The sequence below is a fragment of the Leptinotarsa decemlineata genome, unplaced genomic scaffold (assembly GCF_025532065.1).
Source record: "Leptinotarsa decemlineata unplaced genomic scaffold, Ldec_3_MD MMD2_P_RNA_scaffold_2, whole genome shotgun sequence".
Classification (NCBI taxonomy): Eukaryota; Metazoa; Arthropoda; class Insecta; order Coleoptera; family Chrysomelidae; genus Leptinotarsa; species Leptinotarsa decemlineata.
The window spans coordinates 1,782,360-1,803,951 of record NW_027412529.1 but is presented as its reverse complement, the minus strand read 5'-3'; the positions used below and the strand labels follow the sequence as shown (position 1 = coordinate 1,803,951).

At 32.3% G+C, this 21,592-nt stretch overlaps 1 protein-coding gene across 2 annotated transcripts; it reads left to right on the top strand.

Annotated features, from left to right (window-relative positions):
• Window positions 1-1,381: 1,381 nt before the first annotated feature.
• On the top strand, window positions 1,382-18,946 carry LOC111506500 (uncharacterized). 2 transcript variants are annotated; one of them, XM_023161577.2, is made up of 7 exons: window positions 1,383-1,717; window positions 2,243-2,353; window positions 4,761-5,388; window positions 6,912-7,507; window positions 11,779-12,142; window positions 14,248-14,853; window positions 18,701-18,946. In XM_023161577.2, the coding sequence occupies exons 1-6, from the start codon at window positions 1,459-1,461 to the stop codon at window positions 14,846-14,848; spliced, it is 2,559 nt and encodes an 852-aa protein (XP_023017345.2). In that variant the 5' UTR covers window positions 1,383-1,458; the 3' UTR covers window positions 14,849-14,853; window positions 18,701-18,946. The 2 variants fall into 2 exon arrangements, with proteins under 2 accessions (XP_074037370.1, XP_023017345.2); XM_074181269.1 differs by lacking the exon at window positions 2,243-2,353 and having other exon boundaries at window positions 1,382-1,717.
• The last annotated feature ends 2,646 nt before the right edge of the window (window positions 18,947-21,592 follow it).

Below are 21,592 nucleotides of genomic sequence, written 5' to 3'. Positions count from 1 at the left end.
GTGCGTATTTTGTTGATGGTGCATGTGCATTTTTTGAAGCTTTTAAGTTTTTCTGTTATCTTTTTTTCACACATTTTATTCAAATAAACAAACATTCAAAAAACAAGGGATATAATCACAGTGAATCAATCTCTGTGTCCGATTCCTCTATACTGTGATATAACTTTCTTCCTTTCCCATATTTATTTTGTGTGAAGATGAAGAAGTAGAACGCCAAAACCTTTCTTTCTGAAAAATAATTCTCTCCTAAAAATATGCCACTTTCAAATTAAACAAGATTCCTGTGGCTGAGATTGAATCAATTAAGCGAATGAATGTCATTACGAATTCTCATTGATGAAAATATACAACCACCTTCCAATATGCTATAGAGGGCAATAACTAATTTTTTTAAATTCAGAAAATTAGTTAAAGAGTACTTATTGAAAAAAGCCTACTAGGACTTAAAGGAATATTACGATGATGTATTTCAACTCTCAGTAGTTCAAATGCTGATATATCTGTAATGATTTATTTATTTATTATCTGTAATGATATATGATGGAATCGGCCGATACTTGATGAAAATCCATAACTAACGTATTCCAAAAACACTTTATTGTGAGATTTTCACTAAATTGTTTTACAAAAACGCAACACGTGTTCCGCCATACAATGGCTTTATCTGGCGTGTCTTTCACACATTTTATTGATGTGTATTGATAAATGTACATTTTTTAACCCTATAATGATTATTCACTGTATAAAATGATTTTAATATCTTTTTGGAACTTTAACATTGTTGATTTCATAAAGTTTAACTAGCTTTGTCAATAAGGATTTTGGACAATAAAGCATGATTGATTGATTGACATGAATAGATTCAACCCATTCTTGACATGAAGTTGTAATGTTAATAATGAATTGAATGCTTCATCTTGTAAATCCAGATTAGTGCCGAAGATGCAATAAGACAATCGTCTTATTCCGAAACATCGATTGTCTACCATTGAGGATGACAGTATTCCATCTGAGTGAAATTTTACCTCTTCCTCATACTATATTGTGTAGCAATGCTGTGAATGATATCTGGTAACGATAACGAATGTTTGGAATACAAACTGAATAGAAAACAGTGTTTTCTGTATAATTCAATGTTCATATAAGTAAAAGTAGTTAATTGTTTTGAAAGAGTTTTTCTTTCGTATAATTCAATGTTCATATGAAAGTAGTTGTCGAAAAGGATTTCTCTTCCAATTTGTGTTCCCACATTTTTTCTGTATATAGATGGAAACGTAAAAAGCCAAAACCTTTCTTTCCCTATAACACTTGATAACATGCTTTTTAATCTAGTACGACATCTGTCCGCGATTCAGTACAAAAATATTCAGTGGCAACATGGGGTTTATGTCAAACGAAGTTGCGTATTTTGTTGTTAGATTTTGAACGCAGGTGACCGTTGGGGTTTTGAAAATAGTTATGAATTCCTATTACAGCAGCGACGAAGAAGTCGCTTGGGGTCCCATAACACTGCGAGAAATTAAAGGCGACTTGAAGAGATCCCGGCGCAAACCTGAAAGAAGGCATACAATACACCCCTCTTCAAAGAACGAAGCCCACGTTTGCCCAGAAATAACAGTAGAACCTCCAACATTTTGCCATCAGATGGAAAATAACGTTTCCTCAACCTGTGACGAGTATTACAGTCCTAACGAGTCGACGAAAAGTTCCCGCTTCGGTAAATATGGCAATTCTAGTGTTTATTTGAAATAATGAATCATTTTAAAAGTGTATTCCATTTTATATTTATTGTATTTGTACCTGTTTTATTCAAACCTTTATTAATTGCCAGTTTTTATCTATACACCATTAGTTATGCTTATATTTATACCTACAAAGCTTTGTTGATGGGATACAAAATATTCTGACAATAAAGTTTATTTTGATTTGAAACAATCCTAATATGTCAACATTTTTACATAGTGAAATCTCTGAAAAACAGTTTCAGTACTGCTATTTCTCCTAAAACCATATTTACCATTACAGAAATTTGTGTGATTGAGGAAGGTGACAAGTCTGTTGTTCATGTATGTTTCTAATTTTTTTTTTAATAGAGGCTTGAAATTTCTTTTCGGAATTGTCCTTGCTAAAGTTGGGCCAATGTTGGTAAAGAAGTTTTTATCTATCTAGTTATATAATTTTTTGACATTTTCTATATCATGTACTTGATCAGATTGGAATAAAAGGCTTATTATTATTTCAGATATAAATGATGATTTGGTCCAAGACAGCTCCACATACTTCACAGCATCAGACACAAAAGCTACCATGGATAAAAGTCCTTTGAGAATTCAAAATCATAAGGATATATTAGGTATAGTGAATTCTTTCTTTCTCTAAAAGTTCATTTTTTTAACCAAAGTATTGCTATTCATAAAAGCCCCAGCGTGGTATTAGCCGGGAAAGTAGTTGTTTTTCGGGAGGCATATACCAGAGCTTACTGTGTACGTAGTTGGGAGGGATAAATATTTTAAAATTTCATTTCAAAATATTTATTTTCTGGGAAAGAAGGTTTTTGGCCTTTCTCTCCATAAAATATGCCATTTCAATATAAATTAATTTTCTAGTATATTAAAGAATATATATAAATCCTTTATTTAGCAATGAAACTGCTAATACAATACATCTATAATCAAATACGACACCACAATGTGTTAGTCAACTAAACTCAGGAATAAAATTTCAAAGTATGAGTACTACAATAAATATACAACATCTACTTAAAATATCACAGTTGTTAGTCAATATAAAACAAATAAAATGCAAATATAGAATACAAAAACAAAAAGTTTATACAGTCAAAATTTATATTATATAAAGACTAGTTCATTCACCCAATAGATGACTCTTCAACTTTCTTTTGAATAATGCAAGAGTGCTACATTCTTTAATATTTTTGTTCAAACTATTAAAAGCTAACATTCCTGCATGGTAAATGGATTTCTCAGTACACTTTTTATTTTTAACTCCTACATATATGTTTTTACGCGTTCTTGTATTATAGTGATGATGATTCTCATTGTATTCAATATGCCTACTCAGGTATGTCTGTGATAGGTGATTATTCATTTTATATATCATTATCATTGTATAGTAATATATGAGATCTGTCACAGCCATCCATTGCAATTCCTTCAGCATTGCTTTGATTGGTGTCTCTCTTGGTTTTCTTAATATGATCATCATGGCTCGGTTTTGCTGTTTTTGTAATGTATCTATTTCATTTGTATTGGCAGTATATATTATCGATGCACAAAATGTAAAATGTGGTAATATAAGTGTGTTATATATTATATGTTGGCGAAATCCTTCCTAGAAAGCTAACATTTCTTGAGATAGTTTTCATTACCTCTTGTACGTGTTCTTTGAATGTTAAGCCTCTATCAATTAAGACTCCAAGATATTTCGTCGCACTAACGGTTTCTATTTCTATATTATCAATATGGATATTCAAATGTCTGCTTTCAAGTTCATGATATCCCGCTTTATTAGTAAACAACATGAATTTTGATTTATTACCATTTAATTTCAATACATTATAACTACACCACCGACTTATTTTTTGTAGTTCACTATTCATTGTATCTATCAAATGTTCCACATCATGTGCACAGTAATATACAAGTGTGTCATCAGCGAAGAGATGAATTTTACACTTGTCTACCTTATTAACAATATCATTTATATATATTAGGAATAAGAGTGGTCCTAGTGTACTGCCCTGAGGTACTCCGTTGTTATTGACATTTTCACACGACGTTACATTATTAAGTTTTGTTACTTGTCTTCTACTATTTAGGTAATCTTCAAACCATTTATAGACTGTACCGGATATTCCATAGTTTCTCAATTTAAGCAGGAGTCTTTTCCTATTTACTGTCTCAAAGGCTCTTTTCAAATCTAAGTAAACTGCTCCTACATTCATATTTTTATCTGTCCACATTTTCCAGTCAAATAAAACACTTTGGACCGCTGTTTCGCAATTATGCCCAGTTCTAAAACCTGATTGATTTTCAGTTAGAATATTATTACTATTTAAAAAATTTAACATTTGTACATAGACAATTTTCTCCATTAGTTTTTCTATTGCCAACAAACTATTTATTGGTCGCATATCACTGGCTTTACTTGTATTCTTTACTTTTGGAACTGGAATTATTGTTGATACTTTCAGCATAAATGGAAATGTACTGGTGTGTAGGGAATAGTTGACAAGGTTTAATAACGGGCCTTTCATATTATGATATTCTTTTTTTACGAATTCCGTTGTTAGATCATCATCGCTGCCTTTATTTTTCATTGTCAACAATATATCGTGTAGCTCCTCAAAACTAATCAATTTGAAATCACTCAAATGTTTAGTATTGAAATAAAATTTTACTAGTGAAGATTTTTTTGATACCAAGTATTTTTGACTATTGAACAAATTGTTTTTATTTTTATTTTTATTTTGTTTAAACCCTAATATAAATATTTTGGGATAAATAAAGAATAGTTCAATTTATAATTGGGGTATTACTTTTTCATTTATAATCAGAAATAAAAATTGTTGAAAATAAATCAATGATTTTTAAAAATTTAAGAAGGAAATATTGATCAGATTTGATTTTTATTTTTTCAATTATCGATTTTAAACCAGGAAAAAATCAAACTGTACTTTTACGAAATTTGCTATAGTTGACAAAGTTTGACGGATTTAAAATCTCATATTGTTTTTGCAGAAACGAATGACTCTTTGATCCAAGACAGCTCCGCGTACCTAACAGCATCAGACACAAAAGCCACCGCGGCTACAAGTCCTGCGAGTATTCAAAATCACAATGATACTCATATTGACTTTGTAAAAGCGGCAATGAACAGAAACTCTTATTTTGACATTCAGAACTTCCATCACACCCTGGTAGAACCCACGGTGCTTTGTTCCGAACAGAGTTTTAACAATTCGTGTCCTAACAATAGCATAGAATCTCAAGAAGGAGTTATCGAAATATCCAGTGACGAAGGTGAAAGTTTTGAAGGGGACAGCAGGAATGTTAAAGACGAAAAATACAGTTGCGGAAAAATCAGTATCGGTAGTGAGGGTTTCCCTGAAAGGAATCGTAGCCTTCATGAAATTGAGGAAAGCTCGATATATAAGAGAGAGGTATCCGATGAAGACATACAAGAAATAATGGTACATAATATCACTCTGGATACGAGTGAAGAAAAAGAAAACTCTTCGAGCGTTGGCACTAGCAGTGGAAACATAAATGAAGACAGTTTGAACTCCTCTGATGAAGTCGAGCAAGATGAGTCAGATACTTCGGCTTTTGGGAAACGTCTTGGAAAATCACGGGATGAAAATTTGTCGTAAGTAACTGAAGTAGCACCAGTAGTAGTTTATTTAACCATTTTATGTATTCTCGTACATTTACGGCAAGTCACAGATGGAAAATACATATAATTTTCTGACAATATAAAAAAGTGGTATATACAAGTGAAATTAACATCTGTAACCAGATTATTTATGTATTTATTCATTTATTTGACTATTCATTATTAAAGGACTTGCCATTTTACAATAAACATATAAATAGTGTGAGAGAAAAATAAACAATTGGACAACAATATAGAATATTAAGAATACAAAATATCAAATAATTAATAAAAATAATCAGCAGTTTCTTCATAGCAGGACAGTATGTTTGATTCAAATTTGCTAGTAATGGATTTATGGCTACTAGAATGGTAAGGAACTTTAAACAACTCCGACACTCTGGTTCTTCTTGAATTTACTTTGAAGTTAATATAGACAGTTCATATCAGGTCGGCAGTGCTCCAAAGCAGATAAATTCAAAAGTATCAGGATATCAGAGTACTCATAATCGGACCTCTGATCTCCGAGCTTCAATGCACATAATGTTTAGTTCGGCTTTCAATAAAAAAGAACATCCATGATGCTATGTTTTCTTTATTTTATGATGTTTATGGAAACATTAATAAAAAAGAGTCATCAGCAGCAGTGTTCTGAGACTTTGCTAAAGCCTTTGACTGTGTAGATCACAAAATACTGCTAAAAAAACTATATCACTATGGCATCCGTGGAATTACTCATAAATGGCTCGAGAATTATCTCACAGGAAGACGTCAGATTGTGCAAACCTCATCAGAAAATTATTTGATATCCCATGGAGAGAATCGTGCAAACAGCACTTCATATCATATCAAATCCTGCCATTCCCTTGTATTTACATATTTAAATGCTTACTATACATCCACGATAATTTAACAAAATATAACACAAATTCTTCTTACCACAGTTCCTCAACCAGAAATGGAAAATTGTTAAGTATTCCTAGACACAGATCCTCTAAATTTGAACAGTCACCCAAATATATGAGAATAAAATTAATCAATCACCTACCTGATCACTTTAAAACCATGAGTTTGATGTCATTTAAAAGAGAAGTTAAAAATTTGCTCCTGTCTAAGGCTTATTACAGTGTCAGGGAATTCCTTTTAGACGACTTTAGCTGATTGCGGTCCAGACTTTCATCCAGATTTTATTATTTTATTATACATCCAATTTTGACTAATCTTGTTTTTTTTTCTTTATATTTTATACATTTTCATACTTTAAAACTGCTGAGATATTTTATCTTTATGTATGTTTATTTTCTTTATACTATTTTAATGTGTTGTACTGACTTGTCCTATATTTTGTTAACGTCTCAAAGGATAAATAAATATTATTATTATTATTATTATTTATGTTCGGTTGACAGCATCAATCACACAGTTATGTTAATACTATTAAAACTCATTTTCATATAGACTTTGCTAATAAAAGAATATTTTTACTGACGACACTAAATTGTATTCTGATTGTCTAGGGCAAGAGATTCAAATTCTGATGACGTTGTGTGTATCGACGAAGCAAATGATTCAGATGTTGAGAAGGAATACTCTATCCACAACGCTAAAGAGTCCTTCAGTGAATGTTTTGAAGAGTTTGAAGGATCAAATAAACTGAATAGAAGGACAAGCGAGGAAAGTTCCGACTATGAAAACAATTATGGTAGTTCTTCGGATGAAATTGTTGGCGGTGATGATAAATTTGAGGTGTCTTTTGATTCGTCTCAAGCGAGACGTGAAGGGAGGCGCCTTGAATCTGTCGAGGAAGAAAAGTGCAGCAATTATAGTAATGATAGTCTGGAAAGTGCTAGAAAGTCATCTAGTAAACTCTTCGAAGAAGTTGAAGAATCGAGTACACTGAATAGAACGACAAACAAAGTGAGTTCTGAATGTGAGAAGGAGCATGGTGGTTTTTCGGGTGAAATGGGTAGCATTGAAGATAAAGTCGAGGCATCTTTTGATCGGTCTAAAACGAGACATGGAGGGAGGCGCCTTGAATCTGTAGAGGAAGAAAGGGGCAGCAATGATAGTAATGAAAGTTTGGAAAATGAAAAAGTGGAAAATATTCACCAAGGTGAGTTCTTGGATTTAAATTTATTGCAAAAAGAAATAATCTTCTAAGTGGTAATTTAATGAAAGACCCCAGGCATGTTCTGAATGAAAAACTACAAAATTTTGCCGCACAGATTCTATTCTCTTCAAGAAATTTATTTATTTTATTTAATTGATACATGAAAATACATAAAACAAAAATAAAACACTGACGAAGAGACAGATATAAATCAATCAATCAATCAAATATACTTTATTGTCTGAAGAACTACATCTTGTAGACAAAGTCATAAATAATATGTAAGATACAAAAATCTACATAAAAAAAACATACACAATTTAAACAAAATACAATAAACATAAGCTAAAAATGTGAAATACAGTGAGATATTCAGCTGGAAATAACAAGACATAGAAATAAAAGTTAAGATTCAAGTGAATCGTCAAGATACTCCTGAACTGAATAATAGGCCCTAACAACAAGTAGCATTTATTTAATTCGGGCTGGTAAGTGGTTAAACAGTTTGATCCCGTTGAATATAATTGAATTCCTAACAAGGGAGCTCGCAGGAATAGGATCTAACAGCTACTGTTAAAATACCGTGAGCTATGAAAAGAGGCTTGCATGGATCCCTGGGAGCTGCTTTGCACATATATCGGACATCCCTTTTTTGGAGCAAAAAAATCATTTGAAATAAATCTCTAGAACAAACTCTCCAGAAGGCAATTCCATATTTAATATGGGGATCTATTAGAGCGAAATAAGCTGTTCTTGTAGCCTAGAGTTCTCTAGAAATCACTCTTAGTGCATAGCAACCTGAGGCAAGCTTCTTGCTTAAGTTTATTGTGTGATTTTTAAATTTCAGTTTATCATCAATGTTCAACCCTAGAAATTTATAATTATGTACCCTGTCTAAGATTTTGTCACCAAGGCAGATCTCAGGTAAGTTGCAGTGGAAAGTAAAGACAGTAAAGTAAAGTAAAGACAGTAATTGCAGTACATCAAGTAAAGATTATGTATAAAATAGCATCTAAGTGACTTAACACTTATGTTATGCTACAAAGTAATACTAATTAATATAAAATTACAGTTGTGTACAGAGATAAGTAGATACAATTTTACCTAAGCTCAATTTTTCTCAAAGGATCTTTGACAGTGGTTTCAAAAAATGAGGGGTTCCTCGAGGTTCAGAACTTGGTTCAGTATTTTTGTATTTGACTATAATGGAGTTAATATTGTGAAATGAATGAATGAAAATGATATTGTCTTTGCATCCATCCTATAATTCGTATGGGGGCAACAGCTGATTAACGGAAAAACATATATATTTTTTTTAATGGAACAATGTTAAGCTCTCTCACATACAAACTATTGAAAACAAAATCAGTAAAAACTCTAAAGAATTGCGGAATTACATTAACAATATAAAAAGAGATTACAAAATATCTAAGAATTTCAGATATAAAGATGTGGCCATTTCTGATGACCAAGATATTGCTAATGCTTTTGCTGAATATTTTCAATCAGTTTATAGTAATGATTCTCCAAGTGGCACCAATCTCTTTCTAGAGATCAACCTACGAGAATTATGTATATCATCAATTTCCGAACAAGATATATGAAAAGCAGTTAGATCCTTGAAACCCAAAACATCAACTGGAGTTGACGGTATTCCATCTTACTTTCACAAACGTTATATGGAAAACCTAACAAGACCTCTGAATATAATCTTCAATAGCGTTGTTGAAAGTAGTGTGTTTCCAAAACATCTCAAAATGGGACGTATAATTCCTATCCATAAATCTGGCAATCAAAACAAACTATAGGCCGATAACAATACTCCCCTCATTATAAAAAATCTTAGAGAGTCTTATATAACAGACTATATGTCCATGTTGAAGACACTATCTGCATAGAACGGCACGGTTTTGTTAATAAAAAATCAACTATAACAAATCTCATGGTGTTCAGAAATAACTTAGCACTCTTGATAAATATGGGAAAACAAGTTGATGTAATCTATATAGACCTAGCGAAAGCGTTCGACAAAGTGAACCTTGACGTTCTCATCGCCAAATTAAGGAAATTGTCAATGAATCAATCAATGATAACATTAGTGAAATCATATCTATCAGATAGAGATCAATTTGTTGCTTTCAATAAAAAAAGTTCGACACAATTCAGACCAACCTCTGGCGTTCCTCAGGGATCGATTCTAGGCCCACTTTTATTTTTAATGTTCATTAATAATATAGGTGATTATATAAGACATTCCAAATTCCTGCTCTATGCAGATGATCTCAAACTATACCAAACCATCAACGATGAAAGAGACAGTGAAAACCTTCAGAAAGACTTAGATTCTATCGCTATCTTTTATGAGACGAACAACTTGATGCTGAATGAGGGTAAATGCAAAGTTATGTCTTTTTCACGGAGAAATGTTATTACTCCGACGGAATATTTTATAAATGGCACCAAACTGGAAAAGCTTGCTCAAATCAAAGATCTAGGAGTCATATTTAATAGTAACTTCAATTTCAGAAATCACATAGAATATATTGTACATGATGCAAACAGAAAGCTTGGTTTTGTGTTAAGAAACGCCAGGGATTTCAAATGGGAACTAGGAATTCTTCTATTCAATGACTTTGTCAGATCAAAGTTTGAATACGCTTCAACAATTTGGAATTCGCAAACAGCATTTCATTCAGAGATGATAGAAAAAATACAGAAGAAATTTCTTAGGTACACCTACTTCAAAAAAAATAAAGAGTCTTCCTCTATGATCTCCTACAGGACTCAACTAGAACATTTTGACATGCCAACTCTGTCGGATCGCCGAAGCTTGAATGATGTACTATTTATATTCTAATCAGATAATAAATGTACCTAAACTCCTCAGTGTGATCAATCTTCATGTTCCTAGTGCTGTGAAATCTTTAGTGTAAATGGTACAAATAGTTTGGTTGAAAATGAGCACATAAAATTCCTAGGTATAGTTTTAGACCCACAACTGAGGTGGACAGCTCATATAAACTGTTTACGTAACAAACTGTCGCAAGTGATATTTGCACTAAGAAAAATATGACATGTCACAAACATGGAAGCAACAGTATCTGCGTATTATGCATTGTTTCATAGTCACTTGATGTATGGAATACAGTGTTACGGTAATGCAGTATCTACACATATTACGAGAATTTTCACATTGCAGAAAGCGGCAATAAGATCTATTTTAAATGTACCATGGGATACCAGTTGTAGAGAACTGTTTCCTTCATTAAAAATCATGACCATCTACTCACTGTTTATTTATCAAAGTATAATAACAGTTAAGTCAAAGATAAATTCTACACACTCGTAAATTCACCCTCATGATACCAGACACAAACACAATTTGTTGGTGCCATTATGTCGTCTGCAATGAACGCAAAGAGACGACATACGGCTCTTCAACCTTCTTCCCACAGAGTTAAGGAATAGACCCTCGACGCAATTCAAAAATCAATTAAAACAGATACTATCAAATAACTGTTTCTATAGTATACTTGAATTCGAAACATTCATCAAGAAAAACAGAAATATCTTCATGACCCACAGAAACCTGTAGTTTTATTTATATTGATAGCACAATTCATCATTATCTATATACATACTTTATATATTTATAATGTATAATGCCATTGTTTTTATGTATTATTTAGCTTTTCTATTGCATTATACCTTCTATTTTTTTATCATTAACCAATTTTAATGTATGACCTTATATAAATTTTTAAATGTATTTTTCTACTGACCTGTCTACAAACTTTATGTTTCTTGAGACCAATAAAAATTATTATTATTATTAATTCGCAATAGGGTTTTTTATGCAGGCACCCAATCAGTCTCAACTCAATCACTGCCTTAGGCAAGTGAATGATCTAGTCATAAGTCATCAAAGTCTTGATTTTTTTTGCTGTGATGAATTAGAAATAAGACAGTCTTTAAAAAAAAATGCGCCATAGATCCCTGTTTTATTAATGTTTCTCTTGTACGTAATTTTCGGTGTTTATTTACCCTGTGTATTGTAAAATCATATATTTTATATACCATGACATTGACTGTACAGTTTGAATAAAATCTATCTATCAATATTTTTTATTTGATGTGCTCACGCGTAGTGCATCAATAGCAATCGCCTAAACTTTTGAAAGAATATTTGGGCCTATTTCAATTTACTTGATGTTAATTTCAATATCTAATCAAAGAGTGGGTTAAGGCTGATTAATTAATAAATGATATTTCAGGGATAATTGAATCGCACAACGTAACAGACCTGTTCAAGAGCGAACATCTTCCTAGAAACTGCAACATTTCTCCCGTTGCGATTCCTAATATTGACTTCGCTCAGTTCGACGACTCTTATGACGCTCTTTCCCAACTCAACGACACCATGGAGATGATGGATAAGCTCCTAAATCAAGCAAATAACGCGTCTCTTGCAGACAGCGAAAGTTCCGATAGGGACATCCGCAGGGTGTCTGAGAAGAGTAACCATGACGATATTATATCGGCATCTTTTCTTCAAAAACCAAACCCAGATCTGTTGTATTCCGAAGAGAAAACTACTCCGCTCAACAGCAAGGTCACCAAAACTACTCCAAATGGCAGGTGAGTGTTGGTTTTGATGTTGATGAAAAATATTGAGTACTTTTATTTTTTGGAATGTTAATGTATACGCAGTCTGTTAAAAAAATAATGTTAATGTTCAAATTTCGCGGGCAAAGTTCATATTTTATTTTTCAGAAATTATCGTCTAAAAATTCTTGGAAACTATAGTAGCATTTCTCTAATAGCAAGTCTTTAACTTTCTTTTGAAATATGTACACATCAGGCACCGTAAGAATTTTATTTTCTTTAAAGATAGATTGACAACTGTCTTGATAATTCAAGTTAAAAATCAGTCTTACTAAACGCTTTTGGGAAACAAACACTCTCAAGAATTCTCTTGCTCGACCCCATGCCAATATGTTCAGATTAATATGTGCATATGCCATAGCATAGTAAATGCTTAACAAGCCTGCTGTATTCAAGGTTGATTTCATTTGTTTAATAGCGAAATAGGCTTTATTCAGTTTTGAATATACACTTTCAATGTGTCTACTCCAATTTATACTCTCATCTAAACAAGTGCCTAAAAATTTAGTTTCCATAGAGGGTTGGATGTCATCAACTACAAAAAGTTTGTTGGGTAACAATTTTCGGTGAAAAAATTTGACTATTACCGATTTGGACGTGTTTAGAATTAACTTATTTCTCTGACACCAGGATGAAAATTGATTTACAACCATTTCCAGTTTAACTGCAAGCTGTTCTGCATCCTGATCGGATATTGTTATCGTTGTGTCGTCGGCAAACATGGTAACATGAACGTTTTCTAAATATTGTGGAAGATCATTTACATAAAGAAGAAACAGCAGTGGCCCATGAACTGAACCCTGTGGTACCCCAAGTTTCACAGCCTGACTGTGTGAAATTGAATTATTGCATCTCACTATCATGGTTCTATCTGTCATATATGATTGTATCCACTTTATTATACTGGCTGGAAGTCCTAGAGGCGCCAATTTATCTATTAAAGTTTCAATACACACTGTATGAAAGGCTTTTGACAAGTCGAAAAATAATGATAAGACATATTTGTTGTTGTCAATCTCTTTATATATATATATATATATATATATATATATATATATATATATATATATATATATATATATATATATATATATATATATAATTAAGCAAGTGACACGAGGCTGTTTCAATCGACCTGTTTTGCCTGAAACCATGCTGAGAAGTACTTACTAATTTGTTCTTTTCTAAGTGATAAATCACTCTTGTAGACACTATTTTTTCAAACAATTTCGATAAAGAACTGAGAAGAGAAATTTGCCTGTAGTTGTCAACTACTTTTAGGTCACCTTTTTTGTGCAGAGGAATTACCAATGCTTTTTTAAATTCATCTGGAAAGAACCCTTGTATAAGTGATTGATTTATTAGGTATATAAATGGTTTTAGTATCTACAATCGTCTTCGGGTGATGACTGGACTGATTCCTTTGAGAGATGACTATTTATAGGTCGTTCGAGTACTTTCCCTTATCCCCGCTTTCCATTTTCCGCTTCACTGGTTCCGTGGGAGATGACCGTTTTGGCGGGAGCTGGCCATTTTTCGCTTCTTGATGGGTTTCCATATGTTGCGTATTTCTACGCTGGCTTGGCTGAATACGTTGTTGGACAACATGTATGCGGCTTCCTTGAATTTTCTCCTAAACCAATGTTCCTTTTTGTGCAAGATCTCAGCTTGGGACCACTCGATGTTGTGTTGATGGGTCCAAACATGGTCTGCTATTCCTGATTTGCTGGTTTCCCAGCTGCTGGAATAGGATGAAGTCTTTATTTTGTAAAGGTTTGATTGAGTATAACAAACTCCTACTTTCGTTGAAAGATTCAATAAATGTTTTCCAATTATAAAAAAAAACTCATGAACTATATAAAATATCATACTTGATTTTCTTTTTTCTGTTTGGTAATATATTTATTATGTATATCCTTATGTTGAAACCATTCTGGAATCATTGAAAAATGGTTTTTATTTTTTTCTTCTACCATATCATCATTTTTGTTATTTATGTCATTTATTTATATATTTTTAAAATAATGTATGTATATTAGCATGTCCTAAAGAAATCAATAAATATTATTAATCAACAGATCCGAACCGAACTCAGCACTGAAAGAAAAACAGCTGAACCGTGTAACCCCAGCGATGAGTACCAAGAGCTTTATACCAAAACTAAAAAAATCACCATCCGGCGACAACTTCAAAATTCCCGTGACACCCGTCTGGCAAAAATTACCGTCCAAAACTTCCCCCAGAACATGCTCCAACTTCAGGAACATCGTCAGTCCCGTTGGAATGTACATCCGCCATAGTCCGCAGCCCGTACTGAAAAAGAATGTAGACCCGACGAGGATGGGCAGGGTTAAAGTCGAAACGTCTCCTTCGCATAACCACAAGAACAAGGAGAACCTGGATAACCTCCCCGCGGTTATATACAAACCAGGCAAGACGCAAATCACCACAGCGGAAAGGAAGCAGGCTTTGCCGCCTTCCATCGAGAAAATGATTTTGGAGCCGGGTCTTACTAGGCACGATAGGAAGTTGGCACGGTACAAGAGCCCAGCGAAGATCACGGCGGAACTAGCGACCGGGGTTGAGCTCACTAGGAGTTCCATCAGCGACAGCTTGTTGGAGGATCCCTGTACGGACGTGTCGATATTGCACAAGAGAGACCGACCGTTTTTGAAGTGAGACTGGTAAGTATCAGATATACTGGTTTTGGAGATTTTAGATAGACATATACTAAATTGTGCAGTAAAATACAATCTTACTGACAAAGGTTGTTGAAAAATCTGGTATGTATAGCACGTCAGGGAATAAAAGAAAAGAAACAATTCAAAATCACACATACCAAGAAACACAATTGGAGAAAACTAAGTTCATATATCTAATAGATTAAGTATAACAATAACAAATAAAATTTATCCACATTTGTTGAAAGAATAGTTGGTATAGTCCCTTTCAAAAAATGTAAAGACAAAATATACTCAATTTGAATATAGGTTCACATGTCATGGCAGTAAAATAAGATATATCCCAGTATAAAATATAATTCAAAGTATAGTTGTCAATATAAGCAACAAAAAAACACTATATCACAGCAAAGATCAATTTTAATATTCATCAAGATTGTAGTACACTATAATAATAATAATAATAATCTTTATTAATCCCAAGAAACAAGAATGTTTATAACAGGGATACAATTTAAAATAATGATTAGATAAATTATTTCAATAATGAATATCAGTTAAATATACAGCACATAAATACAAACACATATGTACATACATATTTACATATATACACACATACATATATAAGTATATATACATTTTTAAATTATAATGCTAATTAAAAACAAAAAAATGTAATATGGAGATCAGAATTTTAATTAGTGGAAGAAAGTATAAACTTTTCCAATTCCGATTTGAATTTTGTTTTTTGATTCATTTTTAGTTTTTCTGGAAGATTATTATATAGGTATTTTAACTCCTAAATGAAATATTGATTTCTCCCCAAATTTTGAGTGATATGATTTAACTAGTAGTTTTTTTGCTTGTCTTGTATTATGGTCATGGATGGTATTTATTTGATTGAATTTCAAGTTTGAATGTTTGTGATTCGTTCTAACAGAATGAACGAAACAACAAATTTTCGATTGAAAAATAGATTGAATATCCAAAAGATCATGTGGTATATATAAATTTGACGTAGGTTAAAGATATGGTAATTTTGATATACATTTTATTATTTTATTTTGCAGTCTCTTGAGAAGATTTATTATTGATAAATTAGCTGTTCCCCAAATTGAAATTATATATTGTAGATTTGAATATACCAAACAGAAATATATACATTTGAGATTTTTTAATCGAATAAAATTTCTAATCCTAAATAATATTCCTATAATTGGTCCGATTTTCTTTTTTAACATCTCAATATGAGTATTCCAACAAAGACTTTCATTGATGTATAGTCCTAAACATTTTGTAGTATCACTATTGTTAACAAGATTTCTGAACTTTTTGTAGCTTTTTTCCTTCCTAATTTTGTAAGGTATGTGATTATACAGCTTTTTACTTTCATAAATTAAAAATACTTTGTCTGACTTGTTTTTGGAACAGGAAGATGTATTTTATTTTCGGGTACGAGCCAGGTTTTGTAATTAATATGTTGCGGAGTTCCAACCATATTATGTTTTTTGCAAATCAGCCAAAGAGTTTCCAGCTTACATAAGTGTCTAACCGCTTGCTTTTACAAAACAAACACTGAATGAAAAAGTTGTTGGCTGCAAAATCCCCAGAAGGCAACACCATATCTCAGGTGGGACTCAATCGGGACCATTTTTGTTGTGGATGAACTCAGTTCATTTGAAACTTTTCGAAGTGCATAACATCCTGATGTCAATTTTTTATTCAAAGCTGAAATATGTTGATCAAATTTTAATTTGTTATCCATGAAGATTCACAAGAATTTGGATTGGTTTTTATTCTCAAGAATTTGTCCATTCATGTATAAATTGTTAATATTACAGCTGAAGGTGAGTAGGTTTGGTTTTTAATATTAAAGCACAAGTAGTTTGCATCACACCATTTTTTCACAAATTCTAAATCACTAAAGATAGTTTCTTTCATATTACAAGTATTTTTTCCATGCCAAAGGAGTGTGGTGTCATCCGAAAAGATCGCAAAATTTCCTTGAATTGAGAGAGTCACAAGGTCATTTACCTAAATAAGGAAAAGAATCGGGCCCAGTAATGATCCTTGTGGAACTCCCCATAAGATATCTTTAGTGTATGCTAGTTTTTCGTTTCATCTTACTAACTGTTTTCTATCACTTAAGCTGTAATATACTGAACTCAATAATTTGATGGAACTCAGAATATTCACAACTAATATTAATATAAATATTCGTTCTGGAATAATAAAACAAGATGTTTCACTTTTCATATTCTATTTCCCACTGACTGGAATGTCAATATAAAAAATATATACAAAAAAAAGTAGTTTAACATTCCCGTAAAAACAATATACCACCGCTCGATGTACATACAGAGTGTATCTATAATGAATATCTTACATAAGCCATAGTAGTTCAACTTCTGCAAAAGAAGTTCATGATTTAGACAATCAAAAGCTTTGGAGAAATCGCAGAATCCTGCAGCTACTACCTCACCATTGTTTACATGTGTGTAGACATGTTCAAGAAAGAAAAAGTTTGCATCATTTGTACCTTTCGCCTTCTGAAAGCCAAATTGACAGTTGGTTAATATATTGTATTTATAACATTGAACACATCTTTTTAAAAGTGGATGATCCCTGAATATGAACTATACATAAGGAAGTGAAAACAATGAGAGACTACAATTCTTAGATGTCTTAGTTATGAGAGATTTTTTGTCTATAGGAAGAATACTACTACTTTCAGATATACACTGCAGACGTCAATAGTCTCCCCCTCAACTTTTGAAAGGGACAAACCTACTCACCTTTAGCTGTAATATCTTCATGGATAACAAATAAAAATTTGATCAACATATTTCAGCTTTGAATAAAAAATTGGCATCAGGATGTTATGTACTTCGAATAGTTTCAAATGAACTGAGTTCATCCACAACAAAAATGGTATATCATTCCCTGATTGAGTCCCACCTGAGATATGGTGTTGCCTTCTGGGGATTGTGCAGTCAACAACTTCGTCATTCAGTGTTCGTTTTGCAAAAGCGACCAGTCAGATACTTATGCAAAGTGGTAGTGTGTGAGTCATGCAGACCATTATTTTTGAGAGAAAAAATTTTCATACTGGAAACTGTTTGCCTGATTTACAAAAAACATAATATGGTTGGAACTCCTGAACATATAAACTACATAACACGGCAAGTAACAGGAAATAAAATACATCTTACTGTTCCAAAACCAAGCCAGACAAAGTATTCTTTAATTTATAAAAGTAAAAACCTGAATAATCACATACCTTACGAAATTAGGAAGGAAAAAAGCTATAAAAAGTTAATAAATCTTGTTAAAGATGCCCTAGCAACAAAAGCGTACTACAATCTTGATGAATATTACAATGGAACTTTGCTGTGATTTAATATAGGTGTTGTTTTTTGTTTATATTGACAGCTATACTTTGAATTACATTTTGTACTGGAATATATCTTATTTTATTACCATGACATGTGAACTTATGTTCAAATTGTGTATATTTGTTTTCAACATTTTTGAAAGGGACTATAAAAACTATTCTTTCAACAAACGTGGTTAAATTTTATTTTTTATTGTTATATTTTATCTATTAGATATGTGAACTTAGTTTTGTTCCAACTGTGTTTCTGGGTATTCGTGTTTTTGAATTGTTTCTTTTCTTTTAATCTTTGAAGTGATATACATACCAGATTTTTCAACAAGCTTTGTCAATAAGATTGTATTTTCTTGGACAATAAAGTATATATCTATCTATTTAGTGTTCACTGATAATGTTTCTCGTTTGTTAGCCGTAATTAATAAAATAATACTGTTTTTTGTGTTGTTTTTTCAGACCACCGTCCGAGTGAAACCAAAGCGGTCACACTGTACATACAATAGAAATGAGAAGAATCATAGTTAGATATTATTATTTCAATATATTTTAAGTATTGTCAGTTATCTGACTTTTAATCATTTTTTATGTCATCTGATCAGATTTTTTTACGTGCTCATCTATTTTATACTTTATACTTTTATATATTTTCTGTAAATAGTGTGCTATCATACTTTCAAATAAACTAGTTTTATTTTTTGTTTATTTTCTTTGGTTTGTATTTGCCTGGGATTCAAAGCAAACTCTATAATAACTTTTTGCCGATTCATACATCCAATAATATTTTATATAAATAAGGGGAGGGATTTCCTGATGCATGTGTTTAAGTCATATTTTTATACCATTCATGATGGTAACTATAAATATTAACAATATAGACTTAATTTCCAACAGGCGTTTCACTACTTGGTAGTTTCTTCAGTTAGACTGGTCCTCTACATTAGAGATTAAATTTTGTTCTTCGTTCAATTGTAAATATTGTTTACGTTTAATAATTTCCAGGGATTCCAGCAGGTTTAATTTTTTTCCTTTTTTTTCTGTATGTAGTACGTCGTAGTTTGTGTTGAAGTTACGGTTGTTCTCCAGCAGAAGGCATGCATGGGTTGGATTGGTTTTTTTTAATTTAAAACTTCTTTTCTGGTTAAGTTCTTCCAATATAAACTTTTGGGTATGAGCCACATTTTAGCATGTAGACAAACGATTTGTTGTTGTTGTTGATGTTGGATTTATTGTTTTTATATGTCTATCCAAGGTTTTATCAGTCTTGTATGCTAGTTAGTAGTCTAGTCATGTCATTACCTGGGAAATTGTCTACAGGTCCTGATGGAATTCCGCTATTCCTAATCAAAAAATGTATTTTTACCCTGGTAAAACCAATTCACATGATATTGAATATTTCCTTAAAATCGTTTTTTGAAACCTATTTATAAAAGTGGATCACATAATGATATAAAAAATTATCGAGCAGTCTGTAATCAATCAGAATTACTCAAATTGTTAGAAAGCCTAATTACAACATAACTAACATGGAATTGTAGACATATAATCATTGATCAACAACGTGGATTCAGAAGTGGTAGATCTACCAGAACAAATCTGCTCATTTATCAAGACTGTATAATGAATGCCTTCGAAAATAGACACCAGGTGGATTCTACTTACATAGATTTTTCAAAGGCATTTGACCGAGTAAACCACAATTTGTTGTTGCATAAACTAAACGCTTTGGGTATTCAAGAAAACATTCTGAAATGGATTGAAAATTATCTAGCCTGCAGAGTACAATTTGTAAAATATGGTAACTCAGTATATTCCTCAATCACAGTTTCACCGGGTGTACCACAGGGTTCTCATTTAGGGCCATTGCTTTACAACCTATTTGTAAATGACTTGAAAGATGTTAGTCTTTATAGTGATTTTTTTTGTTTGCCGATGACCTGAAGATGTTTAAAGTTATTCACGACTCAACTGATACAAAATTATTACACTACGATTTATCTAACTTTGTTTGCTGGTGTGATATAAATCTACTCCAATTAAATATAGACAAATGTCAGAAATTTACTTTTTCCGAAACAAAAATCCCATTAACCGGCCATATAAAATCAATCAATCAGAACTGAAAACAGCAAACACAATCAGAGATTTAGGAATCACCCTCGACCCAAAAATGTCATTCAAACGCCATATTCCAAATACTACTTCTAAAGCGCTAAAAATGTTAGGTTTCATTGTTGGATCTGCAAATTAATCATCTCTCACTTCAATAATTAATTAATCTGTCAACCTCAAAAGGGATCTTTCCTACCAATCTTAAACTTGCTATTTTTAAAAAAGGTGATCCTAACAATATGGATAATTATAGAGCAATTAGTATTCTTTCAAGTATCTCTGAACTTTATGAAATTAACATAAAAGAACAATTGGAATCCTATTTCATAGCAAATAACTTGTTATCGCCCTCACAACATGGTTTCACATATATATATATATATATATATTATATATATATATATATATATATATATATATATATATATATATATATATATATATATATATATATATATATATATATATACATCGGAAAAGTCTAGGGATATTTTTATAACATACTAAATATCATAAAATTGAATGCATGAGGTCGTTTAATTTCGATTAAATTGGTACACTCGACCACCCAGTAGATTTCTATGGGTTGAACAAAGCCTGCAAAAACGGTAACTAATCTTTCATCAAGTTTTTTATAAACTGTAGGTTTTCGGCTAAAATGAATAATCTGAAAGTGTCGAGTTTGTACATTCTATGCAGTTCTTGCTCAGCAATTAAACTGGAAATATTGTGCTTTAACATGGAACGCCATCACTTACCATTGGCTGAGATGAATAGAGCTGTAGGGCTTCTTCAAGGTGGCATGCGACAAAATGATGTAGCTCTTCGTTTGGGTGTCTCCCAAAGTGTTATCAGTCGATTGTGGCGGCGTTTCCGTGAAACTGGCAGTCCAGCCGAACAACATCCAGGGCGAGGACGCGCTACAACTGCAGTTCAAGACCGATTTTTGGTCTTAACCGCAAGAAGACAACCGACAATCACAGCACCTGAGTTGGTTAAGGTGTTGCAGCAGACGCACCAGGTAACCATTGGTCGTGATACTGTCAGAAATCGACTGCATGAAGCAGATCTCCACAACAGAAGGCCACTTAGATGTCCACCTTTGTCGAGTGGCAATCGCGGTAGAAGATTAGAGTGGTGTCAAAAAAATCAAAACTGGGATGCAAATGATTGGGCCACAGTTTTGTTTACAGACGAATCCAGATTCTCGTCGAGCAAGACTGTGGAGACGACCTGGAA

What these genes read in the sequence shown, in the direction of transcription:
- LOC111506500 (XM_023161577.2), top strand. Translation starts at nt 1,459, where the DNA reads ATGAATTCCTATTACAGCAGCGACGAAGAAGTCGCTTGGGGTCCCATA. An exon ending in AGTGGAAAATATTCACCAAG is followed by an intron (nt 7,508 to 11,778) that starts GTGAGTTCTTGG and finishes ATGATATTTCAG; the next exon opens with GGATAATTGAATCGCACAAC. An exon ending in AAAACTACTCCAAATGGCAG is followed by an intron (nt 12,143 to 14,247) that starts GTGAGTGTTGGT and finishes ATTAATCAACAG; the next exon opens with ATCCGAACCGAACTCAGCAC.